The sequence below is a fragment of the Agelaius phoeniceus genome, chromosome 1, assembly GCF_051311805.1.
Source record: "Agelaius phoeniceus isolate bAgePho1 chromosome 1, bAgePho1.hap1, whole genome shotgun sequence".
NCBI lineage: Eukaryota > Metazoa > Chordata > Aves > Passeriformes > Icteridae > Agelaius > Agelaius phoeniceus.
In genome coordinates, this window is record NC_135265.1 from 68,762,913 (window position 1) to 68,789,878 (window position 26,966).

The following is a 26,966-nucleotide window of genomic DNA, read 5'->3' on the forward strand; positions in this document are numbered from 1 at the left end:
TAAGCAATGATTAGCTTATGCATTATTTAAGAAGATATAGATTAATGCTGAATAAAGAGGAGTTAGTTAAGTGGGAATAGGAGGGAAGGGCAGGGCTGAAGGCCCTGCCACACTGTGAGATACTTCTGAAAGCAGTGTGAGGTACCTCAGAGCAGTGTGCTAACAGTTTGTTCTGGAGGGTGGGCAACAGAAAGAGAGGAAACATTGCCAAAGCTATGATCCACTGTGAGCAGACAAAACTTCTCAAGGTTTGTTTTGGCATCATCAGACTCACAGCTTCAGTCAGGGAAGGTAGAAAGCTCTACCTAAAGTTAGAGCATTACTTGGTTTTAGTCCTGGGTGTTCTAACAGCCAGCACAGTGATGCTGCGGTGGCTCAGCACATCTTTGGAAAGGTATAAACCCAAGAGAAAATCTTTTTAAATTGCCTCAGTTTGCCTTGTGATTAGCAGACAACCAGCCGGGACTGCATGTAGTCCTAATGTGGAGGCAAGAGGTGATGTGGGGGGGTTGCCTACCCTACTGTGGTGTGACTGGGACCACACAGGCTGATGTGAGTTGTTAGTCAGAGGAAAAAAGGGAAAATCAATCCCTACTTCGTACCTCCTTGCCCAGTAACTTTATGTGCAGACTGATCCACCAATATTCATGGTATACAGATGCTTTGCTCTCCTGTGCCCACCCTCCCTCACACCTGAGCTGAATGAGTCCAAAAGCCAGCAAGATTAAAAACCACAACATGGGAGTAAACCCACAGGGAGCAAGACATGCAGCAGTTGCCACCAGTGACAGGTAGTGGCAAGGCTGATGGAAAAAGTCTACCTTAGGAAAGCAAAAAAGATTTTCTGAGCAGCAAAGACATGTTGTGTGACCCTACATCCAGGGCAGGCAACTTGGGGACCCCATTTCCCTCTGCAGCTTACATTTTCAGGTGTGTCTCAATGGCTTCAAGTCCTGTCCCTTGCTGACTACTGTGGTTTTCATTTCCTGCTTGTTTCATTTGGATTTGTATATATCCTCATTTCTTGTTCCTCTTTTACTCCTAGGTAGTTTGGGCTAATTGGCTCCTATATCTGTCTTTCCCTCCTCTCCTTTTGTTAGAAAATCAAGGACTGTTTCCACATGCTTTATCCCCTGTCTGGAAAAGATTTTTCTGTGGAATGACAAAAGGGTAGAAAAACTGAGGCAGTTAAAGTGCAGAGAAAACAATAGTTTGAAAATTTTCTAGGCTTGTTTGCTGGTTTAATAGCTAAGCAGAAAAGTCTGAGTGAAAAGCCTCATTAAAAAGAGAGAAGAGTGATGCCAGGAATGCATGGGGATTGTTGTAGCAGGGAGCAGAGTGTTGGCTCTAGAGCCTGGTGCAGCTTTCCGACTCATCATCTCGGAGGAGCATCAATATGTCAGTATGAGCTTTTCTTTTAGACAGAGGCATTTGTGCCCTTTCTTATTACTCCTTTTGTCACTATAGTTCAGTTTTGACATATTGTCCCAGGCAGGCTTGGTTTTTTTGTCCTGCTGCTTCAGAAGAAGTTTGAATACTTTACCAGTCAAGCTACAGAGTACTTTGCTTCCAGAATCATCATATGCTTTTATGTATTTCAATCCCTTTAGCTATATTTAAGGCTGATAACAAAGAATGCTGTAAAGACACAGGGCCAGATTCTCCAAAATTATATACACCAGCCCCAAACATCTGGGAATTCACCTAACTTGTAGATTGAAATTTCAGTTACTCAGGTGAAGTTTTAATTACTTAATAAGCAAGGTAAAGTCTGTGAGGAGAGGCAGTATCCTTTCTACAACCAGATGACATAGCTGGATAAAACAGATGTGCTTTTAAGCATGCAGAGCTCTCTTCAGTTCTGGAACAGAAGATACAAATGGCAAGTAGTTAAGGATAACTTCTTGGAATTTAACTAAACTCTTGGCAATATCAGACTACATGAAAGCAGAGAAGAACTCCTTTGATCTGGATACTGTGAGTGCTTTACAAGGAGCTGTGAGCTCTTTCCAAGCAGGTGCTGAGTCCCTGCAACTTTCTGCTGGGGAACATTAAGTGCTTATCAGGAAAAGACCTTGTGCTGACTTCTGTGCCTCTCTCACAGGTGCAGGTGCATAGTGTAGCTGAGTAAGTTGCAGACCCTGTGGGCTGAGGTGTGCATTTCACTTACCCAAGCCTCATGCAAGTGGATTACATTTAAACCATTTAATATGTTGCAGCTTTATTGGGTCAGCGGCATATTTCTTCTGCTTAAATGTTCTGATACAGTTTGAGGAGACTCTGGACTCATCTCACATGTTACCAGTCATCTAAATCTGACCCAATAACTTTTATTACTTTTAATAATTTTATTACTTTTATAGGTAAATCTTAAATTTGATTGCTTGTGCCATAGATTCCACATGGGCAAAATTCACACAGAACTTCATCCTTCTGCTACATTAATGTAGGCAAGTACTAGAACTATTCAAGGCAACATACTGACCTTGATCCTGGGTAGAGTGTTTTTTGTAGATAACTGCATTTACCTCTTGCAGCTTGGAGTTTGTCACAGCACTGTCCTCTTCCCAACATGAGCCCTGTGGGTTCCAGTTGAGGCCCAGCCTCACATTCCTGGATTCCCTCAGGAGCACATTGAAGGGAGGCTGGGAGCTCAGGGCAAGCCTGGTGCTTCCACTTCCACCTGTCTGCTGGTGCTGCTGTGCTCAGCTGTCACTGTCTGCATAAAGAAATGGCTTTTCCAGCACCACAGGGTGGCTGTGCTGGGGTTAGAGTCCCTCCATGCTGGGTAAAACTCATTCCCTTTCCCAAATATAAAGGGTTACTCTGCACTCCTCATGTCTTTAGCAAGGGATTCCTCACCTGCAGTGCTGTCTTCACGTGAAGTGTATTTTCACCTTCCCCAACTTCAAACAGAGTAGCATGGAAGCTAATTTGCTTCTTTGTAGCATTGCTGGTGTCTCAGTAAATTCCCAGGATAAAAGAAGTGAGTAAAAAAACCTCTGAACTGCTAGAGAAAAAGAACAAACAAACCCAGCACATTTCTGTGGAATTCTTCTGTTTGTCAGATGTGAGCCTCTACTTGCACAAAATAATTAGGAGTTGCACTATGTAGAGCATGCTTAGCATCAAAGTAGTCACAAATGCCTCATATTTTTTTTCTAAACAGTCTCAAGGGTAGTGAAAGCTGTCAAAAATCAAAGCAGCTGGCTTCCCCATAAAACACAAAAGACCTTTTTACCTTATCAAAAACACAAATATTTAAAATAATCGACAGAGAAGTTAATCAATTTTCATCTGATTTAGCAAAGATCATGCAGTCTCAAAATAGCATAAGCATCTCAGTTGATACCAGCAAGATCAATGTTGGTATTTTTAATCCCCAAAAGAAAACAACAGCTGTCAAGAAGGCATATGCACACACTTCACTGAATGTGTAACTGCACAGAAGAAGGTGTGAATTCTCCTTCTTTAAATGAACTCTATGTACTATTTGTATAAACAGACTTTAATAAAATCCAGTGCTCAGTGAGAGAATGCAGATAATCGTTCAATGAGCAAATCAGGCAAATCCAGCCTAATGAAACAGAGCCTATATGATCTATAACACCTGCCATATTTTTAGTGGGATGTTATACAGAACTTGTTGGACCACAAAAAAATCACGTAATATGCAGTTTCATAAGTGTATGAGAGTCCCTGCTTGCAGAAATGGCTGCAGCCTTTTCATTCACTCTCAAGTTTGAGCACTCTCTTTCACCTCATAGCCTCTGAATATAGCAAACCCATGATCATCCACTTTGTACACAGCTGCAGCTTTTCACTGCCTTAGGTCATGGGTAGTGAAAAGCTTACAAACTTCTTAATGGCCCTGCCTTTAGAAGGCAGTGAATACCACCCTGCCAAATAACAAGAGCGGGTCTCAGACCTGTCTACCTTAGATAAAACTCCGTGGAACCTGCTGTTCCTCTGCTTGCTCCAAGTTGTACTTAGTCATCAGGGCCTGGACAGCAACTGCCATAAAGCATAACAGCAAGCACTGATCTCCTCAAATGCAATACAGTCTCCTTGTATTTAACCCCTGCTTCTCTAGCATCTTTTTTTTTTTTTAATTTTTTTAAGTTTCTTAATTTTAATTTTTTTATTTTTTAAATAATTTTATTTTTTAAAATTTTGTAATATTTTTAATTTTTAAAAATATTTGTAATTATTTTTATTTTACAATTTTTAAATTTTTAGAATTATTTTACAATTTGTAAAAAATTTTAATTTTAATTTATTTTATTTTATTTTTAAATTTTAAAATTTCTTAATATTTTTAATTATTTTTTTATTTTTTAAATGTATTTTTAGTTTTTGTTTTAATTTTATTTTTAATTTATTTTATTTTATTTATTTTTAATTAATTTTTACAATTTTTTAAAAATTTTTGTTGTTGTTGTTGTTGTTTTGTGGGCTCAGGTTTTAGCTTATTTTTGGCCAAATTGCAGATTCATGGAGAAATGAAGAAGCTTTTGAGGATGAGGTTTACATGAAAGTGCAAATCTGATTTGCATTTCAACAAAACAGAACAAATCAGTAGGCTTTTAAAAGTCAAATGATCCTCTAGTAATTTGTAATGGGGTGCTGAAGAAATCTACTATGACAGTAGTGAGTGTAGTTTTGTACTTGCTCATATCAAACTGTTGGAAATTTCCTTCAATTTGCTGTCTGGAACCACAGTACTGATTACCTCAAATTAATTAATTTCCATGCTATTAAATGTTAACGTGTATATTTTAGTCTCAAAATACAAGCATTGGCACAGGAAAGAAATTTTCAAGTATTCTAGAATCTCAGCATCACAGCCTGCTTCATACTTACCTGTGAATGTCTGAATGGTTTCTTGTCATTCAGGGTTCCTTATGAACGTTAATAATGAGTTATTTACATATGTAAATCATATTTGCAAGACAAGTGCGTATGCATATGCTCTTAATTTTTGATATAAGTTCAGTCTAGAATGTACCTTTTGTATATGTTTTGATAAAGTCTTCATGCAATTACTTCTAGTTCTCACTTAGACACTTGTGAATATGAATTTCTCCTCGTATTACCTGGTCAGTCAAGCTATGTGGGGAAGGGATACTCCAGTCAATAACTAATGCACAGAAAAGGCAATCAAACCTTTCTCTCAATAAGTTATAAAAACTGTATTCCATTTTTTTAATGCACTACTACAGATTTTTCTTTAGATCTCTTGACCTGAGCTGTTTTCCATTAACAGTAGTAGGTTTGAAATTGTTCTTTGATCTGTTTGTATAGATGTAGAATTGCATCATGGTGCTCCAACTTTTAAATTAGTTGCACACACTAATCATAAAATTCTTGATGAGATGTGACATTTTAATCATACTTTACAGAGCCCTGAGAAAACTGGCAGGAGTTGTCAGCCAGCACTTTTCCATCTTGCATGTTTTTAGTTTGTATATCATATTCCTAACTAGGATGGCAACCTCCTAACCCTTGTACTCTGTTGAAGCAAGTAATGTTTTGTTTGATGCAAGAGGGGTACTTTTCACCAAAGATTAATGTATTATATGCTAAGATGTTTTATCTGTCCTATGTGAAAATTAGGCACTTGTACTAATATTTTTTTTGGTAAACTAATGCAGTGGATGCTGTGTACCTGGATGATGAGAAAGAAAGAGAAGAATATGTCCTGAATGATGTTGGTATTGTATTCCATGGAAACGTTGAAGATGTAAAATCAAGAAGCTGGAGTTATGGGCAGGTGAGCTGTTTAGATCTCCTCTGGATGCTCCCAGTAGGACAGCAAATGATTTTAATTGACACCAGACTGTGGCTGAGACTGTGGGCTCTGGAATGCATTATTGGTTTCTCCTTCAGAAAGATAAGGGGTATCATTTTAAAATTGCATGAAGTGGGTATATGCCTAATCCAGAAAAGCAATACTATAATAGCTGATATTTAAAGACCTTGTTTCAGGGGCATATTTCAGATACTAAGAAGCTGCCTGTTGGAAGTTATAATCATTAGCTGAGGTTTCCACAGGGCAGAGGTATTTCTGCTGCTGCATTATTGCTGCTTCAGGATCAAATCAATTTATGAAAGGTAGAGTTGTTTTTTTGGCTTTTTTTCATTTTTTGACAACAGGTTGTATTGCTTTTTGACTTTTCTTTTTAGCTTTAGCAACTTGGTGGAAATAATTCTGTTCTTCTTGGGGATCAGATAGTCACAAGGTTCCCATGACAAAGTAGTATTTAATTCCAAAGTTTTAAATTCTCTCTCCCTTTTCTGCCTGGGCTTGATATCATCAGTCTCCAGTGGTCTCTTGCAGTCTGGGGAAGACACCCTTCACCAGGCTGGAGTGGGGTATTGGTGGGCCTTCAATAACACAGAATCATAGAATAATTTGAGTTGGAAGGGATTTTTAAAGATCATCTGTTTCCACCACCCCACCATGGACACGAACACCTTCCATTAGACCAGGTGCTCAGATTCCTGTTCAGCCTGGCCTGGAACACTTCCAGGGATGGACCACCCACAGCTTCTCTGGGTAGGCTGTTCCAGAAATTTACCACCATCATTGAAAAAAACTTCTCCTTTATATGTAATCAAAACCAACCCTCTTTTAGTTTAAAACCACTACCCCTTGTTTCAGACTTTTTACTTGCCTATTTTACCTCAAATTTCTCGTAAGAGCTACCCAGCCTAAAAATCCCCATGGGATGGAAGAATTAATTTATTGTGTTAGAATGGGGAAAAAGGCATTGCCAAGCACAACTGAAATTGTAGCAAAGCTATAACCCTAGCTGTCACTCAGAGGGGCTCCAATAGACAGATATTGGACATGGTGAATTTGTCTCATCTCATCTGTTGATTTTTACAACAGCACAATTAAGAAGGTATTTCCTTACTACTGTGGTGATGGAACCATTCAGTTTTTGTAGTATCTCCCTAGCACAGCCTTGCAGAAGGGTCCTTACAATTTGCTTTCTCTCCCTCAGCTAAATACCACCTCAAAGCTTGAGCAGGATGGATTGCCAGTGTGCTTGCCCTGGAGAGCTCTTTGAACTCACATCTCTCTTTTTTCCTAATTTAAGGGTACAATTTCATCTTTTTTTCCCTGTGGCAGCACTGCATTAGGGAGTTCCTGTCTCTGCACCATTCCTTTGGTTGTGTCAGTGCCGTTGTTTGCAGGGTCTGACTGGTTTCCTGACTGAGACAAAAACAACCCATAAATAAGGAGCAGTGAAGAAATTCCATAAACTGCTGGTGCCTCTGATATAAGAGATGTGGAACCAGCTCCTGAGGCCAAAGCTGGGCTTGCATGTAAGCTGACCAAAAATGCCCCCTCCTGGCCCTTCTTTCCCCCTGCAAGCACTTGTGCAGCCATGCAGTGACTCAGACTGGAGAGCTGATCTAGCTGAATAAGCATCTCCTTGATTTTTTTAATTTTTTTTTCCCTGTGTAATTTCTTGGGTTTTCTCTGTTCCTAGATTTGGGATTCACTCCATGACAGATGTAAGGGGAAGGGAGAGAGGGGAATAAGCAGCTGGAGGTGGAAGATGCTGCTTAAACCAGATACTGGATTTATGTCCTAAGATGCTAAATTTATGGCCTATGGTGGCTTGGTCTGAGGTGTTTATGTTCTGGGATTCTGGCATCTTCCTGACACAAATACCAGCCTTCCTCGAGAAACTGCATTATTTATTTGGTTTTGCTAGGAGGTAGTTCTGCCTGGGAGCTTAGGGCCATTCCACAGTCCTTAGTCATGTACTTTGGAAATGGAAATTCCTGTGTTGGTTGAAATCAGAGGACCTGATTTTCACCCCGTGCTGTGGTGCATCTTTTGCTATTGGTTGCCCATGTGAAAGCTGAGTGTGGCAGATGCATCTCAACAGGCCCAAGCTAAGAGCTTTAATGGAATTAATTATTTTGTAGGGGTTTAACAGACATGCCAATCTTCAAAGGAACAGAAAAATATTCTTCTGGTTCCCTTGCTTTCAGTGAAAGGGAGGAGAGTGTGCTCCTGATCTTACCCTGTCCATTTCCAACCATTAAAGACACATTTTTGGCAATCCTAGATGTTAAAAACAGCATCATTTCTGTGAGTAAAAGCACTAGCAGAAAGGCCTATATTATGATATATCATACAATTATGCTTTTTATATTTATGATATATAGCCCTTTACCACATGTAAGTAAAAAGCACAAGGCCACACAGAGTCAAAGAGGTGAAAGGTACATGTTCATATACAAAAATGCAGATAGACTAGTGCATGGTAATGTTCTTAAGCTAAAAAGTTACTTAGGACAGTGACAGCTGGAAGCTTTAATCCATGTTGTGAATTTAAAAGGAGCATAGAGTTCAAAACTGGTTGGAGATGGTTTTCAAATCTGTTGTCTGTAATGAGAAGCATCAGCACGAGAGAAAAAAAGGCAAGAAATGTGGACAGAGGAAGAGAAAAACCCAGAACAGTTGAAACATGGCTGCAATGAATGAGGATGGAGGTGTTCCTTGTAACATGACTGTGATCCCTCCTAAGAAAGTGCAAAAGGCAGTCACTCAGAAAATTCCATGGAGGATCCAGGGGAAATTTCGCTTTGGAAGAAATCTAGGCACATAGGAATTCTCTAGCTGAAAAATGTCAGAAGTTGGATGCTATATCTATCATTTAATGTTGACTTTGGTTTTGTGAGAAGAAGAAATGAAAACAAGTGAACATAGAGTTCCGTTGCCATCATGGCTTCTCTCAAGTCCACACATTGATCTGCTTGAGCCTGGAAACCCAAAAAACTGTGCCCATGTAATTCTACAGCACATGCAATTGGTCAGGTCAGACCACAGGCAACATGAGATCACATCTCAGCCTGCAACTGACTGTGAGAAACACAGCCTCAAGTCAACCAGTGCAAAAAGTGATACAGCCTCTTTCCTTTGGTTTAAATGGAAGGTCATCTATTGGAAACAGTTTAGCATGCAGGTGGATGCCCAGGACAGCTACATGTGCTGCTCTGTAACACAAGGCATGTCTCTGTGCACTTCACCTGGGTGCTTTCTCATGCCTTATTTTCCACCTGCATTTTTTCCCAGGTGGTTATACCACAGTTCCTTCCTCCTGAAAAAGGTTTATTTTCATTTCAGCTTCAATGGAACAGACAGGGACTGTGCCTGAATCAGGTTCACCCAACTGTTCTAGCTGCCCTGCCTACTATTTCTCTGGCTCCTCTGATATTTCAGAGATGTTAAGCCTTATAACTGCTATTTTTCTATTCCACTTCCCTCTAGGTAGGATTTTCTTGCCAAGAATGAGGGCAGAAAACTGATTTAGTTTGATTAATTATTTTTAAAATTCCTTAATAGTCAAGAACGGCAAAACTGGCCTTAGCATTAAGGCTACTCTGCATCCTACACTACTCCAAAGTGTAAGCCCTTGCAGCTTGTCCTCTCTTCCCTGTTGATCCAGCTATTTCACTAGCATTCATGTCACTTTGTAAATGCTAAGGTGGAAGGCAACAACCATGATAGCTATTTATTTCCTCTTTATTCTTTCTGTATACACTGGCAAGATTGACAGTGTCTCATAAACTGTAGATAAGAAAAGTTTAATTTGCAGGGTAAACCTCTTACTGATCTAACCCAGGCCTGATTAATTGAAGTGCAGATAGCAGATTTTGATCCTGGTAAAAGATTGTTGGGCCAGACTAGAAGAAAAGTGAATTTGAGCCCGGAATGACAGCTGCAAGGGCCCAGAGTTTACATTTTCTGTTGCAAGGATTTTCCTTGGGAAAAAGGTTCTCCACAGCACAGTTATTGACCTGACATTATTTGCATCACATCCCAGTAGAGAGTACTGGGATGTGCAATTATTCAGCTTCCCAGTAATGACAAAATACTAGTAGTAGGTATCTGAGAAACACTGATCCTTGTTTCCCTATTCCCAAACACCATTAATTCGGTTTTTCTCAGACTGTAAAGTGATCACTAGTGAATAGCTGCTCCAGAGAAAGTAATTCAGTGCAAGTGTGGGTGATGATAAGAGAGGTGTGCTGCCTTGGAGGATGCTTGCTGAAAAGGATCCATATGGCAGTGGTATCCTCAAGGCAGAAGCAAAGGACTTCGATTGGCCAGGAAATGGCTGAAGATGGTGAAACACGATCGTGCTTCCCCTTTCTTGGTTTATGCCAGAGCTCAGTGTCTAGGATGTCACTTCTATCCCTCCCATCTTCCCTGCTGTATCAGCAGCAGTCTTTACTCTTTGGGGCTTCCTTTTCAGCTCTCTGACCTCACTCTTCATTCTCCTCTCCCCAGACTGCCAAAGCAGCAATTTGATCTGGGGTCTTTCTCACTTTCTTCAGGAGGTGAAATTCAGGATGGCCTTATCTGCCAAGGATCCCTAAACCAGGCTGTTGAGAGTTAGGAAATCAATCCAGGTCTAGTAGCAGCTTGAGAGCAAAAATCCTATTAGCATGAATCATATCTTTCAGGATGAAAGCATAGAACATAAAACCTAACGCCATGAAGTTTCTGTCACAGCCTTGAATGTTAATATAAGTTTGTGTATCTAGAAGGTATTTGTTTTATTATTGTGCATTTCCTGTCTCCTGCCATTTTCCAGAGGAGAAAGGTATTTTCCTTTGTTATGCAGTTTCTTCTGAGGAAAATGAAATACATAGCAGGGCAAGTTCTGTGACAAATGGTTTCTGGTCTATTTAGACACCTCTGCCCTCAATTCATTCTTGTGCTTGTTCATGCTAGATTGAAAAAAATCTACCTTTTCACTCTATTTTTGGAGAAGACTGCTTTAGGTCACTTGGTATTTTTGATGTCTAAATTTTTTAGACCAGGATTAATCTATATAATAAGCTTTTGGTTTGTCAATTTTAAACAGATTTAAAAAATAACTTTGAAATATAAGTGTCTTCAAATTACCACTGGCAAACCACTTATTGTTCAAGTTCTCAGCAATGCACTGGCTGTGTCAGAGAAGCCCTGGAATTAGCAGGTCTGGAATCTGTGAAGGACATAAAGTCCTTTGCAAGTAGACAAGCTTCTTGTAGTTATTATTATATACCCTCCTATTATATACTTGTTAGCACTTAAAATTTCATGTCCTGTCACAAAGTCTATGTTGTCATTTCAACCTTCTAGAAACTGGACTGAGATTGAATTGAAAATTACACTCTCTTCCCTCACAGACTCTCACATTTTTATTTTTTTTTCCCACACATGGGTGATTATTCCAGAAGAAAATTTCTATTGTTAAACACAGAGCTTTGATGTGACCAGCTAATTTTGAAACTGAACAGCAATTACAACAACAGGGAAAAATAGCTTTGCCTGTTCTTTCCAGAATAAAAAGTGAGTCAATTTTTCCCCTGTGTCCCTTTTTATTTTCTTTTATCAAGTTTGAAGAAAACGTTCTGGATGCTTGCCTGTTCCTGATGGACAAGGCAGAACTGGAGCTCTCTGGTCGTGGAAACCCAATCAAAATCTGCCGTGTTGCCTCAGCAGTGGTAGGTAATGGATGCCTAATATGTGTCAGAAAGGACCCATAAATCAAAACTGTGCTGATTTAACCGGCCCTCTTGCCCTGACATGCTCTCTACAACACACAACAGATCAGTTGTCCATTCTGACAATTGTCCATTCTGGGGTCTGACATTTTATTTCTCTCCACTAAGGTTCAAGCAACTGCTGTTGGCTTATTGCCTTTTCCTGAGAATTGTGCCTCACTGGTGGGAAAGCCACTTTTAGACATTTCACTCCAGGCATAAGTGATTCTTATGTGACAATGTGCTCATTTTTCAGTAGCTAATATAATTGAGAAAGCCTTTTCTGCTATGGATAATAAAGTGGCATGATGGGTGGAATTTTGGATGGGGACCAGAGGGACTTTATGTGGACTCCAGCACTAACCTCAATGGAGTCTTAGAACACTGCAATGGTGTTTGTTGTTGTGTCTGATCCAAGCCCCAATGACCTAATCCAGCTGAGAACAGTCATATAAGTGGGCTGCTTTGGCCCCAGAGGGAAACACTGTGGGAACTGTCCTCTTTAACATGAGGTCCACAAAACATACCCCAGTCAGAATGAAAGTACCTAAAATAACTGAGGAGACTATCCAGACCTCCATTCTTTCCAGTTGCCAGGCACCAGGAATCATGCTATGGGTGCAAGAACAGTCCCATCCCTAATATTCAAGATGCTAGACTCATCCAGGTTGTGGAAGTCAGAGGCTGAGTCCTCTCTTTTGCCTTATTAGAGGTCTGAACTGGTGCTTTCTGCTTCCCAGAATAAGACTCTAGTCACTGAGCTGGAGTAATTAGATGTTCTCCTGAGCCAGCTACTAAAATAGACTGTCCACAAAACGTGGCTGCTGGAGATAGATGATCCTTTAACCCATTTGTTATAGAATTTGCCCAGGCTTTAAGAAAAGCAGCTCTTTGTCTTAGAAGACATTGAAGTGGAATATCCAGCCTCTCAATCTTGCATGCTAAATAGAATAGCTTCAGCAAGAAGTATTGAGAACACCTCTGCTTCTCTTTGTCTTTTAGCATTTTAGTTAGTTCTTTCACCCGAGAAATTAGAAATACAGCTTTGGACCTTTGGATAGAAGAAAGAATCAAATGTGGTTTCCTCATCCCTGAACTAGAAGATGCAAAAGTCCCTCATGTAAGGACTGTGAAAGTCCTCAGGACAGATTTGAACAAAGTTTATGAATCCAAATAGGGCTTGGATATTAGTTGGGTTTTGAGCCACTCAACATTTTAGAGAAATGGAGGAGTTCACCATTGGAAATCCAGGACTCAATAGACTTTAGGGCTGATCTGCAGAATTGGGCCATAACGGGGTAGAGGGTTTGGTCATTGAAATCTGGACCTGAGTAATAAGTGGGCAAGAGATGCTGAAATCCCACCTGTGTTACTTAACCTCATTCTTGATCAAGTTGAAATGTGGTAGAGTTGAGCTTGTCTGAAAATATGCTCCCCCCATGCTGGAATCCTTCTGAGGCTTTCTGGCACAGCAGAGCAGGTAGAGTCCCTCTCTTCTTCCACTCATTACAGTCAGAGCAGAGAGTGAAGATCATCATGTTGTCCTGTCCTTGAAGTGATTCTTTTCTTGGCGTGTTTCCTACACTGGTGAGATGGGCACAACCTCTTAACCCATTGGTTATGACTCTGAATACTTATCTCAGTTCAGTCCTAGAGTTCACAGGAAGTCGATTTTCTAATTATAAAAGAGTAGTTAATGCAGCCAAAAGCTTTTAAATGAGAATTGTGATTTATTTGGCTTGCGTGTAGCTGCTCCACATTAGCATAATTAAAAGGTACAGCATGAATGAGCTTTTTGCACAGCCTCAACTGGTTTGGTTCAAATTGCAGCTAGATGTATTGCTCGTTAATGCCTATCAGTATAGCCATTAGTCAGCAAAATTCCTTGCTTTGTATAATCTTACCAGAGGAAAACTTACACAGCAAATTCCTTCTTGTTTTCATGTGGGCCAGACCAAAGAAATTAGTTTCTACTCTGAAAACAGTAGACTGGTTCTCCTCTCAATCTGTTGTAAATCAGGAGTGATTTTATTAAAATCTCTGGGCTGATATGGACAGAAAAACAGATGATGGAAAGCATACAGCTTAATATTTCTGAGACTTGCCTACCAGTATAAAACTGATTGTGTTTATTAAAAATACACAACCATAAGCATGTTTAATGTTAATAAAAGTTATTAACTGGCAACATGGATACTCAGTGTGGTGATTTAATTTCAGATTTATTTTTAAGTGTTTGACCTTCATTCAGAATTGTTCAGTGATGGAGAATCCATGGCCCTTAACAAGATTGTCCTACTTATGCCCCTACCTTCATAATGAAACACTTCTCTCTTACTTTCTAGCCTAAACTTGGCTATATTCACTCTTTCTCATATTTTGGTTTGCTGAGTTAAAGAGCTTTTTGTTATTCAGGCTCTGACATCTCTAATGCTCATTTCCTTTGATTTTAGATTAACTCCAGGGATGATGACGGTGTGATTGCTGGATCCTGGAACAATTCGTACGATTATGGTGTTGCACCTTCAGCCTGGACGGGAAGTGTGGACATTCTCTTGGAGTACTACAGTTCTAAGCAACCTGTCCGATATGGCCAGTGCTGGGTTTTTGCTGGTGTCTTCAACACATGTAGGTATCAGTGAGAAAAGCTCCAAGCTGCTATGTGGCTCCTGCTTAACAGAGTTTTTAGGTAAAACTAACTAAAATACTTCCTTGCACTGTGTTGTTCAGGAGTAAATACTAGAGGTACTTAAAAATACATGGCTGAAATAGATGGTCTTTAAATAAACCTCTGGTGTGTCCTTCAGGTCAGCTGCTCTTCCACACAAATCTGTCAACTATTTATTGGTTCAGTGAAATGTACTCAGTGACTCACGAGGGTAAGGTTGTATGAAAGTTGAGTCCTTCAGCACAGTCCACATTTCTGTCATGAATTCTTAGACAGAGTGCTTGTTGTCTAGACCTAAAAGATTGAATAAATACTCAGTATGGGACATGTTTCTGCTCCAGAAAGGCCAAATCTTTACTTACCTACTGAGTATTGGTCCTAGGAAAATTGAGCTGCACTGTCCCTGCATCTGTTAACTGAGCACTGTTAACATTTTATGTAGAGTTCATGAACCAGAAGAATGGAGAAAATAAACAACGGCCTAGTTTATGAATTGTCTAGCACTACAAGGTTAAGTCTAAACACATTTGGTCAAACTAGAGTTCTAGTGTTGCAGTAAGCAGAATGTTGCACGTCATAAAAACCACTGGGGAAAGTAGCCTTGGATTAGTCCCCTATTTTGACTGTCTAGCACTTTCTAACAACATCATCTGCTAATGCACAGGCACACACTTTGTGGCCTCCTATGGAGTTGCTCCAACAGGTCCATGTCCTTCCTATGCTGGGGACCCCAGAGCTGGAGGTAGCTCTCAGGGTAGGGTCTCAGCAGAGCAGAGGGACAGAATCCCCTCCCTTTCCCTGCTGACCACACTGCTTTAGATGCAGCCCAAGATGCTGTTGGCTTTCTGGGCTGTGAGTGAACACTGCCTGGTTATGTTGAGCTTCACACAATGGGTTTGAAAAAGTTCATGCAAATGTTTCTTATGGATGCAATTCCTTGCAGTGGATTCCATGGGCCACTTTGTCTTCTCTGCCCATTGCCTTATCTGGATTTCCCTAGATCACAGGCAGACGGCACACACCAGTTCTCCCACCTTCCCCCCACACTTCCCCTGAATCACCACTATGCAGTAATTTGCCTGCAGGCCACTGTGAAACTGGGGCGATGCAGCAGAGCCTGGAGCCTGCTGTGTTAAAGGGAGAGGCGTATTTATCTGGGGCAAAACTTGCCTTGGTTTGCTGACTAAGTTAGTCAAGTCAGAGACCTGGCACTTTGCACTGCAAGTATAAAGTTTGTTGAGCATTATGAAACGCAAATATTGTCCAGTATTGGGTGATCTGATGATGGCCACTGACACATCCAGCTGCTGACCACTGCACAGGGGACAGCGAAGGTCCAAACAATCACGTGCAGCTCTCAGGGTTGTTTTGAGGTGGTTTTGAGTCTCTCTCATCTGTCAATGTTTTATCATTGTGACCAGTCCAGCTTTCCAAGGTCACTATATTGTACACTCCAGATACTCATCTGTTAAAAATGCTAAAACATTCCAAAAAATGGTCATTAATCTTGAAATTGTCAGACAAATTATTTCCAATGAGCCCTGATGGCTCATGTGCTGGAAGCCTGGGAAGGCACTTGAATTAAGTTTAATCAATAGGTACATATGGTATTGGATGCATCCAGGTAATTTTTCATCCAGGAACTTGAAATGAATGTGCAGTGTTACACTTTATTGGGAGTCACAGTAGTGACAGTAATGAATATACAAAACCCAGCAGTAGCAGCAGGGCTGTTCAACTCTGCAGCATTGGAACTATTTTTAAATAGAATTTTCAATAAAAATCTTTTCCCTTAAAAAAACCCACAAACAACGCCCCAAAAATCCACCCCAAACCAAAAACCACTGCCACCACGACCACCAAAAAAACAACCAAAAAACTGAAAAAAAACCCAACAAAAAAGATCTTTAAAAACCCGAAAACAACAACAACAACAAAAAACCAACCAAACAAACAAAAAAAACCCCAAAAAACCAAAACCAAAAAACCCCACCAAAACCAAAAAAACCAAAACAAACCCTGTCAACCACCAAAAACCCCTCACACTCTGTTTTTTGCAGAACCATGTTGGCCCCTAAATTGAAAGCCAGGACCTTTTCCTGGCTGAGACAAAGATGTAATCTGGAGTAGCTGAGATGATGTGTCACCCCACAGACCCATTCCCCTGAGCACAGCCCAGAGATGTGCTCCATGCCTATTTATCTGCCAGACTACACAACAAACACAGAAGCCTATTGGTGTACTGTTTCAGATTGTGGACATAGCTGTAGCATTTCCAGAGTTTTTCCACATCTCTTAAATTTACCACTTGTCAAATGGTAAGAAGGGTCATCAGTGCTATTTTGTGATGGTGTGAGAGTGTGGGCTAGGGGCTTTTTTTTTTGATCCTTCTTTTAAGGTCTTAATGAAAGAAGGGACAATTGACTGTAAAATGCTGTTACTTGGCAAGCAATATGAATTATGTAATGCATTTTATTCAGATTCTCAAACCTTGTCATTTCAGTTGCAAATAATGCAGCTTTTCCCCATTGTTAACAGTAATTTTCTACTTTATTCTTTGTGTCCTCCAGATCCTGTCTGACAGCAGACATCAAACAGAAAAACTCCAAATAAGAACTCCTTAAAAGGAGATACTTTCTATTAATTTTCTTTTTCCCATAGTCTCATAATTCTCCCAAGTTACTGATGCTAAGAGACCTCATATATTGTGCATCTCTTGCAAGCTCAAACTTCTTTTCTTTTGTATCACATTTGGTCATAGAGCTGACCCATTGCACCCAGATTTGACCTGAAATTCCACCATGTGGTTACTATGCAAAGCTGCTTTGAAACTATTAGTAATCAGATGCTTCAGTTATAACCCTTGTACCAATATTTGTCTTTAACGCTCATAATTTTGAGACCAAATCAAATATTTAGCATGTGCAATATAAATCAGATAGAAGGAATTATTTGGGTTGATTTGACTGAGTTTTCCCATTTTGTTCTGGTAATTACTATTTCAGTCCTCTCACCCTGTCATCCATGAACGCAGTCTCCATATTTGTCCTTCTCATCACTCTTCTGTTTTTGCCACAGTTCTGAGATGCTTGGGGATACCTGCAAGACTCATTACCAACTATTCTTCTGCCCATGATAACAATGCCAATTTACGGATGGACTTCTTTCTGGATGACGAAGGAAAAGTGGACACCAGACTTACAAAAGATTCTGTGTGGTGAGTCCTCCTGGAAAATGCCTTTAATGTGTCAATGATCAAAGTAGTAAAAAACATGGCAATGTTTGTATTGTGTTTATTTCTCTGTGCATGGAAGAACACTGCTGGCTTATGTGAAACAGAATGAATAGATTGTTGGTAGGCTGACTAATATGAAGACTTGCAGTGTAAACAGGCAACCCCTGGGGAATCCTGCTGTTAATGTTCCCATACAGAGCTCATTTAAGCACCCTGGAGAGCTGGAATGGGCTTATGCTTCTTAGGGATCAGTTTTTCTAAAAATGGAAGAAGGTAGGATGGGCACTTCCATTCTTCTGGAGCCAAGGTCCAAGGGGTACCCCAATATCTGTGGAAAAACACCCTTTTTGATCTGCTTGTGCCCAGTTTCCATATTTGTAGACTGTTTTACATTGTGTGCACACAGTCATTGTTGCAAAGAGGTGCTTTCCAAAATAAACCCTGTTCAGCTGAAAAAGAAACAAGTCAAGGTATCATAAAAGATACTGAAATGCTATCACCAGATTTATAAAAAGGAAACTCCCTAGGGCCAAGAGGAGTTTACACATTCTTTTTGAGAAGGCAGTCCTCTAACTGGCTCTTCAAACTCCTACTGTCTTCTGCCTGACAGGAGAAGTGTAGCATATATTGATTATATGCTCTGTGTGGGATATTGGCCCTCAAGCCTCTCCTCCAAAATGAATGTGACCTCTACATTCCTAAATTCAGGAGATACTTGTCCTATTCAATGTTAATATACCTGACTTGTGTCAATGAGATCTTCAACTCATTAGCATAGCAGCTCATCAGCATGTTTCATTAATAACCTAGTCTCTGGAAGTCTTTGTATTAAAACTGCAATAAACCCACTATGTGGTGGAGGAAGTGACTGAACCTGTTGCTGTGACATCTTTTATGTGATTTCCATATTCAAGAGGAAATCTAAGGAAAGCAGGTTCATTTACATGTGATGCTTGTGTCACAGCAAGACAGAGTAGTTGAGACTAGAAGGGACCCTTGGAAGTCACCCAACCCTCCTGCTCAGAGCACCGTCAGCTAGAGAAGGTTGCTCAGGTCTGTGTCCAATTGGGCTTCAAGTATCTCCAAGGATGGGCACCCCACTACTTCTCTAGGAAACTTGTGCCAGTGCTCAAACATTTTCACAGTAAGAAAAGTGTTTCCTGATCTTCACACAGATTTTTCTGTGTTTCAGTATGTGCCCATTGCTTCTTGTCCTGTCCTTGGGCTACTGAGAAGAGTCTGGCTCTGTGTTCTTTCCCTCAATTCCCTAACCAGGAATTTATACACATGATAAGATCCTACCCAGCCTTCCCATCTTCATACTGAACAGTCCCAGCTGCCTTAGTTTCTCCTTCTCCTTGTGTACAGTCTGCGTTGTATCAGCTATTCCTTCCAGTTTCTTTATCAGCAAACTTGCTAGGGTACAGGTAGTCTCATAATCCAGGTAATAATGAAGCTGTTGAACAGTGTCAGACCCAGTATTGACCCCTGGAGTACACAACTAATGACTGAGCTCCAGCTGGCGTGATCACTACTGATCACAACCCTCTGATCCCAGCAATTCAGCCAGTTTTCAATGTATCTTGCTGTCCATTTGTCTAGTCTACACTTCAAAGGTTTGTCCGTGAGGATGTTCTAGGAGATGACACTAAAGTCAAAAGGACCAACCCCCATGTAGGTCTCCCCTTTGTCCTTTCAGTCGCTTGTTTAATCAGAAAAGGCTCTGAGGTTTGGCAGGCACAGCTGGCTGCTTGTAAATCCATGCTGACTACTGCCAATCACCTAGTCCTTAATAAGTTTGGAAATGTTTTCCAGAAGAACTTGCTCTATAACCTTCCTAGAGATCAAAGGGAAGCTGGCAAGTCTCTCTCTCCCTGGATACTCCTCTCTCTTGAAGAGTAGAGCAGTATTTAATTTCCTCCAGTCTGCAGGAACTTCCTCCAATTACCATGGTCTTTTGAAGATAGATATGATTGGTTTTACAGTGACATTGGCAAGCTCCCTCGGCATTTTTGATGAGATTACCTCATATTTTCCATCAGATCCATTGGATTTGTGTGTGTTCAGTTTGTTTAACTGTTCTCTATCTTGTTACTTGTCTAGTTTTCAATGTTCCAAACCTCCACACTGGTTTCATGGGCTGTGATTCCTGAGGGCGAATCTTAGCAGTAAAAAGCAAGGTAGAGAAAACATTGAATGCCTTCTCCTAATCCTTTGTCACCAGGTTGCCTGCTGTGTTCAACAGCAGAGCCACATTCTATGGGCTTCCTTTTGACACTGATTTGCTTGCATTTCCTGCTGCTCTACATGTCCCTCGACATACTTTGTTTGCCCTGTTCTGGCTTTCCTATACCTGTGCCTGCATGCTCAGACAGTGGCTCTGTTTTCCTCCTGGTCACCTGTCCCCACTCTCCCCCTCTTTCTTAAACACCACTTTTTTATGTTTAATTGGAGTTTAATTGGGACTACCCTGTGGACTTGTGCCACTTTTGGTTGATTTCCTGCACACAAGGATGGAGCATACTTAAGTCTGGAGGAGGTGACTCTTGAGTAACATCTACCTCTTGTGCATCCATCTTCTGCATCCATCCAGAACTGCCTCCCATGGTATTCTTCCAAGTAGGACCTTAAACATGTTAGTCTACTCTCCTGTGATCCAGAGCCATGATCCTGCTATTTGCCTTGTTGACTCTGGTTAGTACCCTTGGGCAGTTTTGCTTGCTGTCTGTGAGACAGAAGGACTCAGCATGTCTCATGGGGCTGATCCTTTTATGGCTCAGAGATCTGTAAAGGAGAAGTCTTCTGAAGCCTCCTCTGCCTATAAGATATGTGAAACAAGAGCCAGTGACTGGGAGCCTCAGTGCACAATCCATACACACCCAGCACTGGATCATTGTTATGCTTTACAATTTTCACTCTCATCCCTTCTTTCCTTCTCCTAACCTGATCTATGAAATACATCCCACCAACTTTTGACACTTCTTTTTACTTCCCTCTCTTTCACCCAGCTGTTTCCCATGACTTCTTAATTTAATCTCTTTTCTCCTGCATTCTTTTAGGACAGGGTACAATCATCCAAAATCATCCTAGTCCCAATGAAATCCACATGCAAATTTACACTAACATTTCATCCTTCCATCCTACATTGCTTTTCCCTGGCTTGATAACTTTTTTTAACTGCCTTGTTCATCCTTTTATCCTCCCAGTGCATTTATTAGTACATGGTGCACATAACCCTTTGGGCATGACTTAATATATACACCTCTTTTCATTTCTCCTCTGTGTCCTTTCTTTTCATTATTCTGTAACACTCCTTGGTAGCCCACATGCTGACTCCAAATGACTTGTGTCTTAACCCTGATTTTATTTTTAATACCTCTTTTATTTCTTTTTTTAAGAGGACAAGCTCAAGGTATTTATAATGATTTTTTAAAATGCATTTCTCACTTTTATTTATAATCTCTTGCAAACTGGAAGCAAAGCTCTTTTTCTTTATTAATATATCATTTCTATTGTACTTTAGCCTTGTACTGCTGGAGCTGATCTGTCTTCAGGTCTTAAATACTCTCAGAATTCAGGGATACTTGGAGCCAGGATTTTTAGTCCAATCAATCTCTGAGTGTGGGGCTCCCTCTGAATGTTATCTGACATTTATTTATTTTTATTAAAGATTGTCTTCTCCCTCAGGATAGGAAACAACACCACCACCAACAAAACACATATACAAAATTACACAGACTTTGCAGAAAGTTATTTTTATAAATCTGGCCGGATTTGGGGCCATCAGTACTGTCTGTTCTCCTTGTCTTTCTTAATGATGATATAAAGACACTTAAAGAATATTTCTCTTGGATGGGAATCAAGACTCACTCCTACTGTGAGGTCCAAGCAGATCAACATCAGCATCTCAGCAGAAATTTTCTTGATGTGACCCAACCCCATGGGAGTTCATCCATATCCAGGCCTGTGGAGAAAGCCCTTCTGAGACCTCTGCTCTCCCATTTAGTCCCAGATGACTTTGCTCTAATTTCTCAATAATATTATCAGTGCCTGACCCTAGCAGTCCCTTTCAACCTCAATGCCTGATCTTGTTAGCTCATAAAAGGGCAGCAGCTGCTTCCAGCATCTGCCTGTCCCATAAGCAATACGAACTACCATTCTTGAATTGTCTTCCAGGCATAAAACCCGCCTAGTCATCTTTTATTAATTTCCCCATTGCTTTGTTTAGTCTATCCGTAATTATCTCTGTAAATATTTAATGGTCACAACATTGATCTCTATTGCCATTCTTGCTGTCTTTAATGTCTCAGGCTTGCTGTAGAATACAAGAATTATAGAATCAGTTCAACAAATTATGGCCATGGAATCAGCTCTTCAGCTATGCTCACTTCTATAGGGAGGTTTCTGCTACCTTTGGAAAGGCAAATGTTTCCCCCATCCTCCTTTTCTTAATGCTCACTGCTCTACAAGCAGTGTCTTTTTGTCCATTTAGATTCAATATCCTTATGTGTACTTGTTATTTGCATGGCAGCAGACCTAAAAAAACTGCCATCCTATTGTGTCCAGTATACACCAATAGAAACCAGAAACCAAGGTCCTGTTCCTGAGACAAATATAGAAAAAAATATAGAAAAACTATGTTACCTGATTAAATAACTGAAGTGGATCTGCCATTTTCCACACTGTTACCCCACTCCCAGCCTTGTTTTTATTATCCTTTCCTTTTGCCTGCTCTTCAGGTTCTTCTTTCGCAGAATGCAAAGCCAGTGACACATCTGACTTTGATTCAAAGTGAACCAGTGAAGGTTTCAGAGCAGGGATTGTCTTTCTCTTATGTTGGCATAGCAGTTTGCAAATATCCACCTTCCACGAAGTGTGTCCCCAATCTCAGGTAGCCCTCAGCAAAGTTCTGTGAGCATGATTCAGTGCTGACTACTCAGCAGCATCAAAAATTCTCTGAGTGTGTGTCATTTTCTTTGAATAATTCCTTTTTCTGTAGTGCTGCTTCATTAACTCTCCTAACTGACAAGTTTTACCCTGATCCAAGCTTTCATTTCCACTTTGAAATGTCTTGTTAGACAAGCTTCAGATCCTTCTGACTCTGCTCCATACTGGTTTTCACCTATTATTAATGAAATGGTCAGAGTTTAACAATCCCCATTTTCGTTGCTAATATCATTGCGTGTACTAGAGGCTATATCAGCAGCTACACAGATGTAAGTTTATTCAGATCTGCTGTAGGATATGTATAATTTGCAAATAAAATTGCCCCTTTCTCAATTCTTTCCTTCTTTTATTTTTTGCAGTAATGAAATTCAAACACTTTGCTGTCTTTACTGAAAGACCTTCTTTCCAGATTATCTTTTTTTCTTGCTTGTTCTCTCCCTTGAGCATTGGTAGCATTGCTGGAAGTTACAACATCTGTCCATCTTTTCTGCTTATCTTTGAAACACCCAGGGCAGACTGTGATGGTACTGTGCTGTTTTTTTAATTCTCCTGAGCATCCAGCTAGGTGAGAGCATTTTAACCCTGAGCACCTAGATGAACTACTCTCAGAATTTTATAATTCAGGTCACTGTCCTGGGCCTTAAAGATGCAAGTTGGCCCACAGTGATGGTAGGTAGGTTTTATGAGATGTGTTTTTTAGGAGTTCTGACATCATGCATTGGCATGACACATGGGAAAAAACTTACGAGAAATCTACATTGAAGATAGTTTTAGAAAGGCTGTGCAGGGTCTTTTTCTCAACCCAAATGGAAGCCAGCAAAGCATGCTTGTTTTGAGCCATGAAAACAAAACTACACACTGTACGTTGCAGAGTTGATTCCAAATCTTTTCATAAGAGATGCCAAAGCTTCAGTCTGAATAATTATAAAGCAGACCATCTTTCATTGGCTTGAAAATTCAAAGTTTGCTTGAAGTGGAGGTGTCTGCCTGGAAAGGGATTCTAGTTTGTGTAGCTTTTCATACACTCCAACAATCTCCAAACACTGGCATATCTTCTGAAACACACTGAGAACATATTAGAAGAATCAAAAAACCTTCTTCAACTTTCAGTCAAGAAACTACAAGGATAAATTGTGGCTTTCAGATTTTAACAGCTAGGTACCAAACTTATAGACCTAAAAATCTGTTCTCTTTAAAGAGTCAACATTTTTATCCCTGAATTGACAAACAGTGTTATTGAAGCAATGCCAGGATATAAATACACAGGATTTGTTTTGGCCTGTGTGCTTGTTTCCAAGAATCTAATATACTGGTCCCATCTCTTTTCTAAGGAATTATCATTGCTGGAATGAAGCTTGGATGACCAGACCTGACCTTCCTGTTGGTTTCGGAGGATGGCAAGTTGTTGATGGGACACCTCAAGAAACTAGTGATGGTAATATTGCTTGAAGTCCTCCTTAGTTCACATTCTAATGTTTGGGATTTCTCTTTCAAACAATGAGCTGACGATAGCTGAGCCAGTGGCACCATAAGACCAGTGACAACTTCTTGGACCAAATAACCACACTCACCTCAGGGCCCTCTTCTAATTTGTTTTGAACTCTAAAATAAGTCTGTACTTATTATAACACTGCTCATGATGCCCTGGGACACAAAATCCTTCATGAGAAAGGTCCTGCTTGGTACTGAAGAGATGTGATCCTGTTGCCAAAGATGGCTTTTTGCATTTTAGAGTACCTATATAGGAGCCTTACTTTATGCAGCCCTAACTGAACTATGTGAGCAGGTGGTAGGTAGGAGAGAAAAAAAGTCACTGGTCTTTCTTTCCAGTCCTTAATTTCCCAGCCCTCAAAATACAATCTTCTCAAATTTGTAGCAAGGTCTTTGTTGGCCTGTGGTGTACCTGACTCCTACCAAAATGATCTGTTTTAACCAAACCCAGCTGTAACCGTATTTCAAGTGCTTGAGACTTACAGTGGATGTTACAGTGCCATTAAAGGTACTGAATAACCAGCTTGCTCCAGACCCGAGTCTGTGTTATCTACAAGGCTGGTAACAAAATTAAGCTTTTTGCTTCTTGGTCAGGAGCTCCTGTAAACTATTAGAAGATTTTGTAAAACACCAAGAATTCTTTTTCTTTGAGAAAATATAACATTTTTACATGTTTTTAATTTATCTGGTCTCTCACTTTGTCTCTCCTCTCCCCATAGGTATGTACAGGTGTGGTCCAGCCTCAGTTCAAGCCATTAAACATGGTCACGTTTGCTTCCAATTTGATGCTCCTTTTGTCTATGCTGAGGTACAAAGTGAAATTTTATGTGAAAATTTTACTGGAGTGAGTGATATCAGAGAGACCACAGTAAGACAGAAGATAGCTCTCCAATTTATGGATTGAGAAGTTACTTCATGTATACTTCATGCCACAGAACAATCTCATCATTATGTTTTGACATGCCAGCAGGAATGATATGGCTCTAATGAATGACAGAGATTTCTCTACTCTCTGCTCCTCAATATAATAATAAGAAAAAGCTGCTCTGACTTCACTGAATCTTCAGGCTGTGGTCATTTTTCCTTCCAAGATTCAGCTGTGCTGAATGGGTCCCTAGCTCTAGCTGCTCATTCTCTTTGCTCACCACATTCCTTTTGGCTGCAGTGGGTCATGGAGATCTAACAAGGGTGATTTGGCTGACAGATTTGAGAGGGAAATATCTCAATAAGGAGATAGAGACCTGGTCTGGAGCTTTAACCTCTTGCATCACCAGAGGAGGCATGCCCAGAATTGCAACACTGTGAGACAAATTTCTCTCTAATTGAATTGTAAATGGTTTAGGACAGAAAAGAATGAAGACATTTTAGCTATTAAGCATTCTCCTCTCTATTTCTAAAGCTTTTTGGTACAAGAAATGTGTAGTAGTGCTCCTCAATTTTGAATGACCTCTCTGTAGCCTTGTAAAGTTTACACTCTCTGTAATTCTGGAGCTGTGAATAGTAAAATGCATCTCAGCATACGACTAATTTTAAACTTGAAATGTAGATGTGACATTAGCGGGACTTCAAGTCAATATGTCATTATTTTGGGGGGGATAGGCTGACTCCTTCTCTCTACTTTCATATATCTCAATCTTCTTTCATTTAATTTCATAGGTGAATAGCGACATTTTCTATACAAGAATGGAGAAAAATGGAACCCAAGTGGTAGAAAACATTGACACAACCCGTATTGGGCAGTTGATTGTGACCAAGGAAGTTGGAGGTGATGGAATGATGGACATTACTGAGGAGTACAAGTTCCGAGAAGGTAACCTGAAATGAGCTGGGACTATATGGACATAGACTTATATATAAGACATAGACAGTCAAATCCTGGATGATGACTTGGAAACCTCTGTCACTGAGGGAGCTTCATGAAAAGCTGCAAAAGTCCCCTCTGGAATTCTTTATTTGTAACTCTATCACAGAAACACTGTAGATGCCTTGATCATAAGGCACAAGCAAAGGACAAACTTCACTATTCTGAAATGCTTTAGACTAAGCTAGTCGTAATGAAAATAAAGGCTAGTCATGGAGCAACTCAAAGCATTCAAAACAATTCAAGGCTTTCCGTACAGATGTTTAGACATTTCTTATTCAGGCCAGATGTTGACACAGAGTAAACCAGTGTAGCTCTATTGATAAGAGTTCAGCTACATCAGTTTGTCTGATATGGCTTTCACACCAACTCCCTTGGCAGCTGTCAAGTTCTCCCATTGCTGGTGTTACCCCAGGAGGGTTCACTGTCCTCATCTATTTATTTCAGGTACTACAAACTATGGAAGACATACCCTTATGATCAGGGGGGCTGATGCTGGACTTCTGTTTCTTTTCTTAATCTGGTTTTCATTCATTCCTAGGCTCAGATGAGGAGAGACTGGCTCTTGAGACTGCTGTGATGTATGGTGTTAAAAAGCAAAGTATCCAAGACACCACGTACCAGCCACAGACAGATGTTGACATGGACTTCCAAGCACAAAAGGCAGTCCTTGGCAATGACTTTAAAGTCACTATAACTTTCAGGAACAAGAGTCGCAACTCCTACACTGCAACTACCTACTTTTCGGGCAACATAGTGTTTTATACAGGAGTCCCAAAAAGTGAATTCAAGAAACACTCTTTCAGTGCAAAACTGGAACCCTCTTCATGTAAGTCTTGCATAGTTATTTTCTGTGTTATTAATTTTCACCAGTGTTTACACCCATGGGTAGAGCCAGTTCCAGTAGCCAGGGGTAGGATATCTATTGAGTATCAGAAGGATCCTCTCCCTACCCTGGGCTGGATACCAGGGTCATTTAAAGCTGAGGCTGTTTCCTTCAGGCTGTTTCTCCCTGCAAAATGCTCTTTTACACCAAGCTGCGTCTCTGGGAATTGTTAATTTTAGTTCTTTTGTACAAAAGAACTCAAAGGAGCACAGGTGTTAAGCTGCAAGGTATTGTTTTTCCTTTGAATTCCTTTATTTTCCTAGCAGCATTTTAGCAAGTGAAGGGGAAGTTCTGGTTCCACGGGATGTCATGTACA

The 26,966-nt window shown here is 40.3% G+C and overlaps 1 protein-coding gene across 1 annotated transcript in view; it reads left to right on the top strand.

Moving 5' to 3' along the window:
* F13A1 (coagulation factor XIII A chain) overlaps positions 1–26,966 on the top strand; it is a 59,442-nt gene that overhangs the window by 19,895 nt on the left and 12,581 nt on the right. Inside the window, 8 exon segments of the mRNA XM_077181063.1 lie at positions 5,655–5,773; positions 11,416–11,523; positions 14,016–14,190; positions 17,309–17,447; positions 23,744–23,847; positions 24,623–24,711; positions 25,560–25,713; positions 26,306–26,593. Of these exon segments, the coding sequence (XP_077037178.1) occupies positions 5,655–5,773; positions 11,416–11,523; positions 14,016–14,190; positions 17,309–17,447; positions 23,744–23,847; positions 24,623–24,711; positions 25,560–25,713; positions 26,306–26,593 (1,176 nt within the window).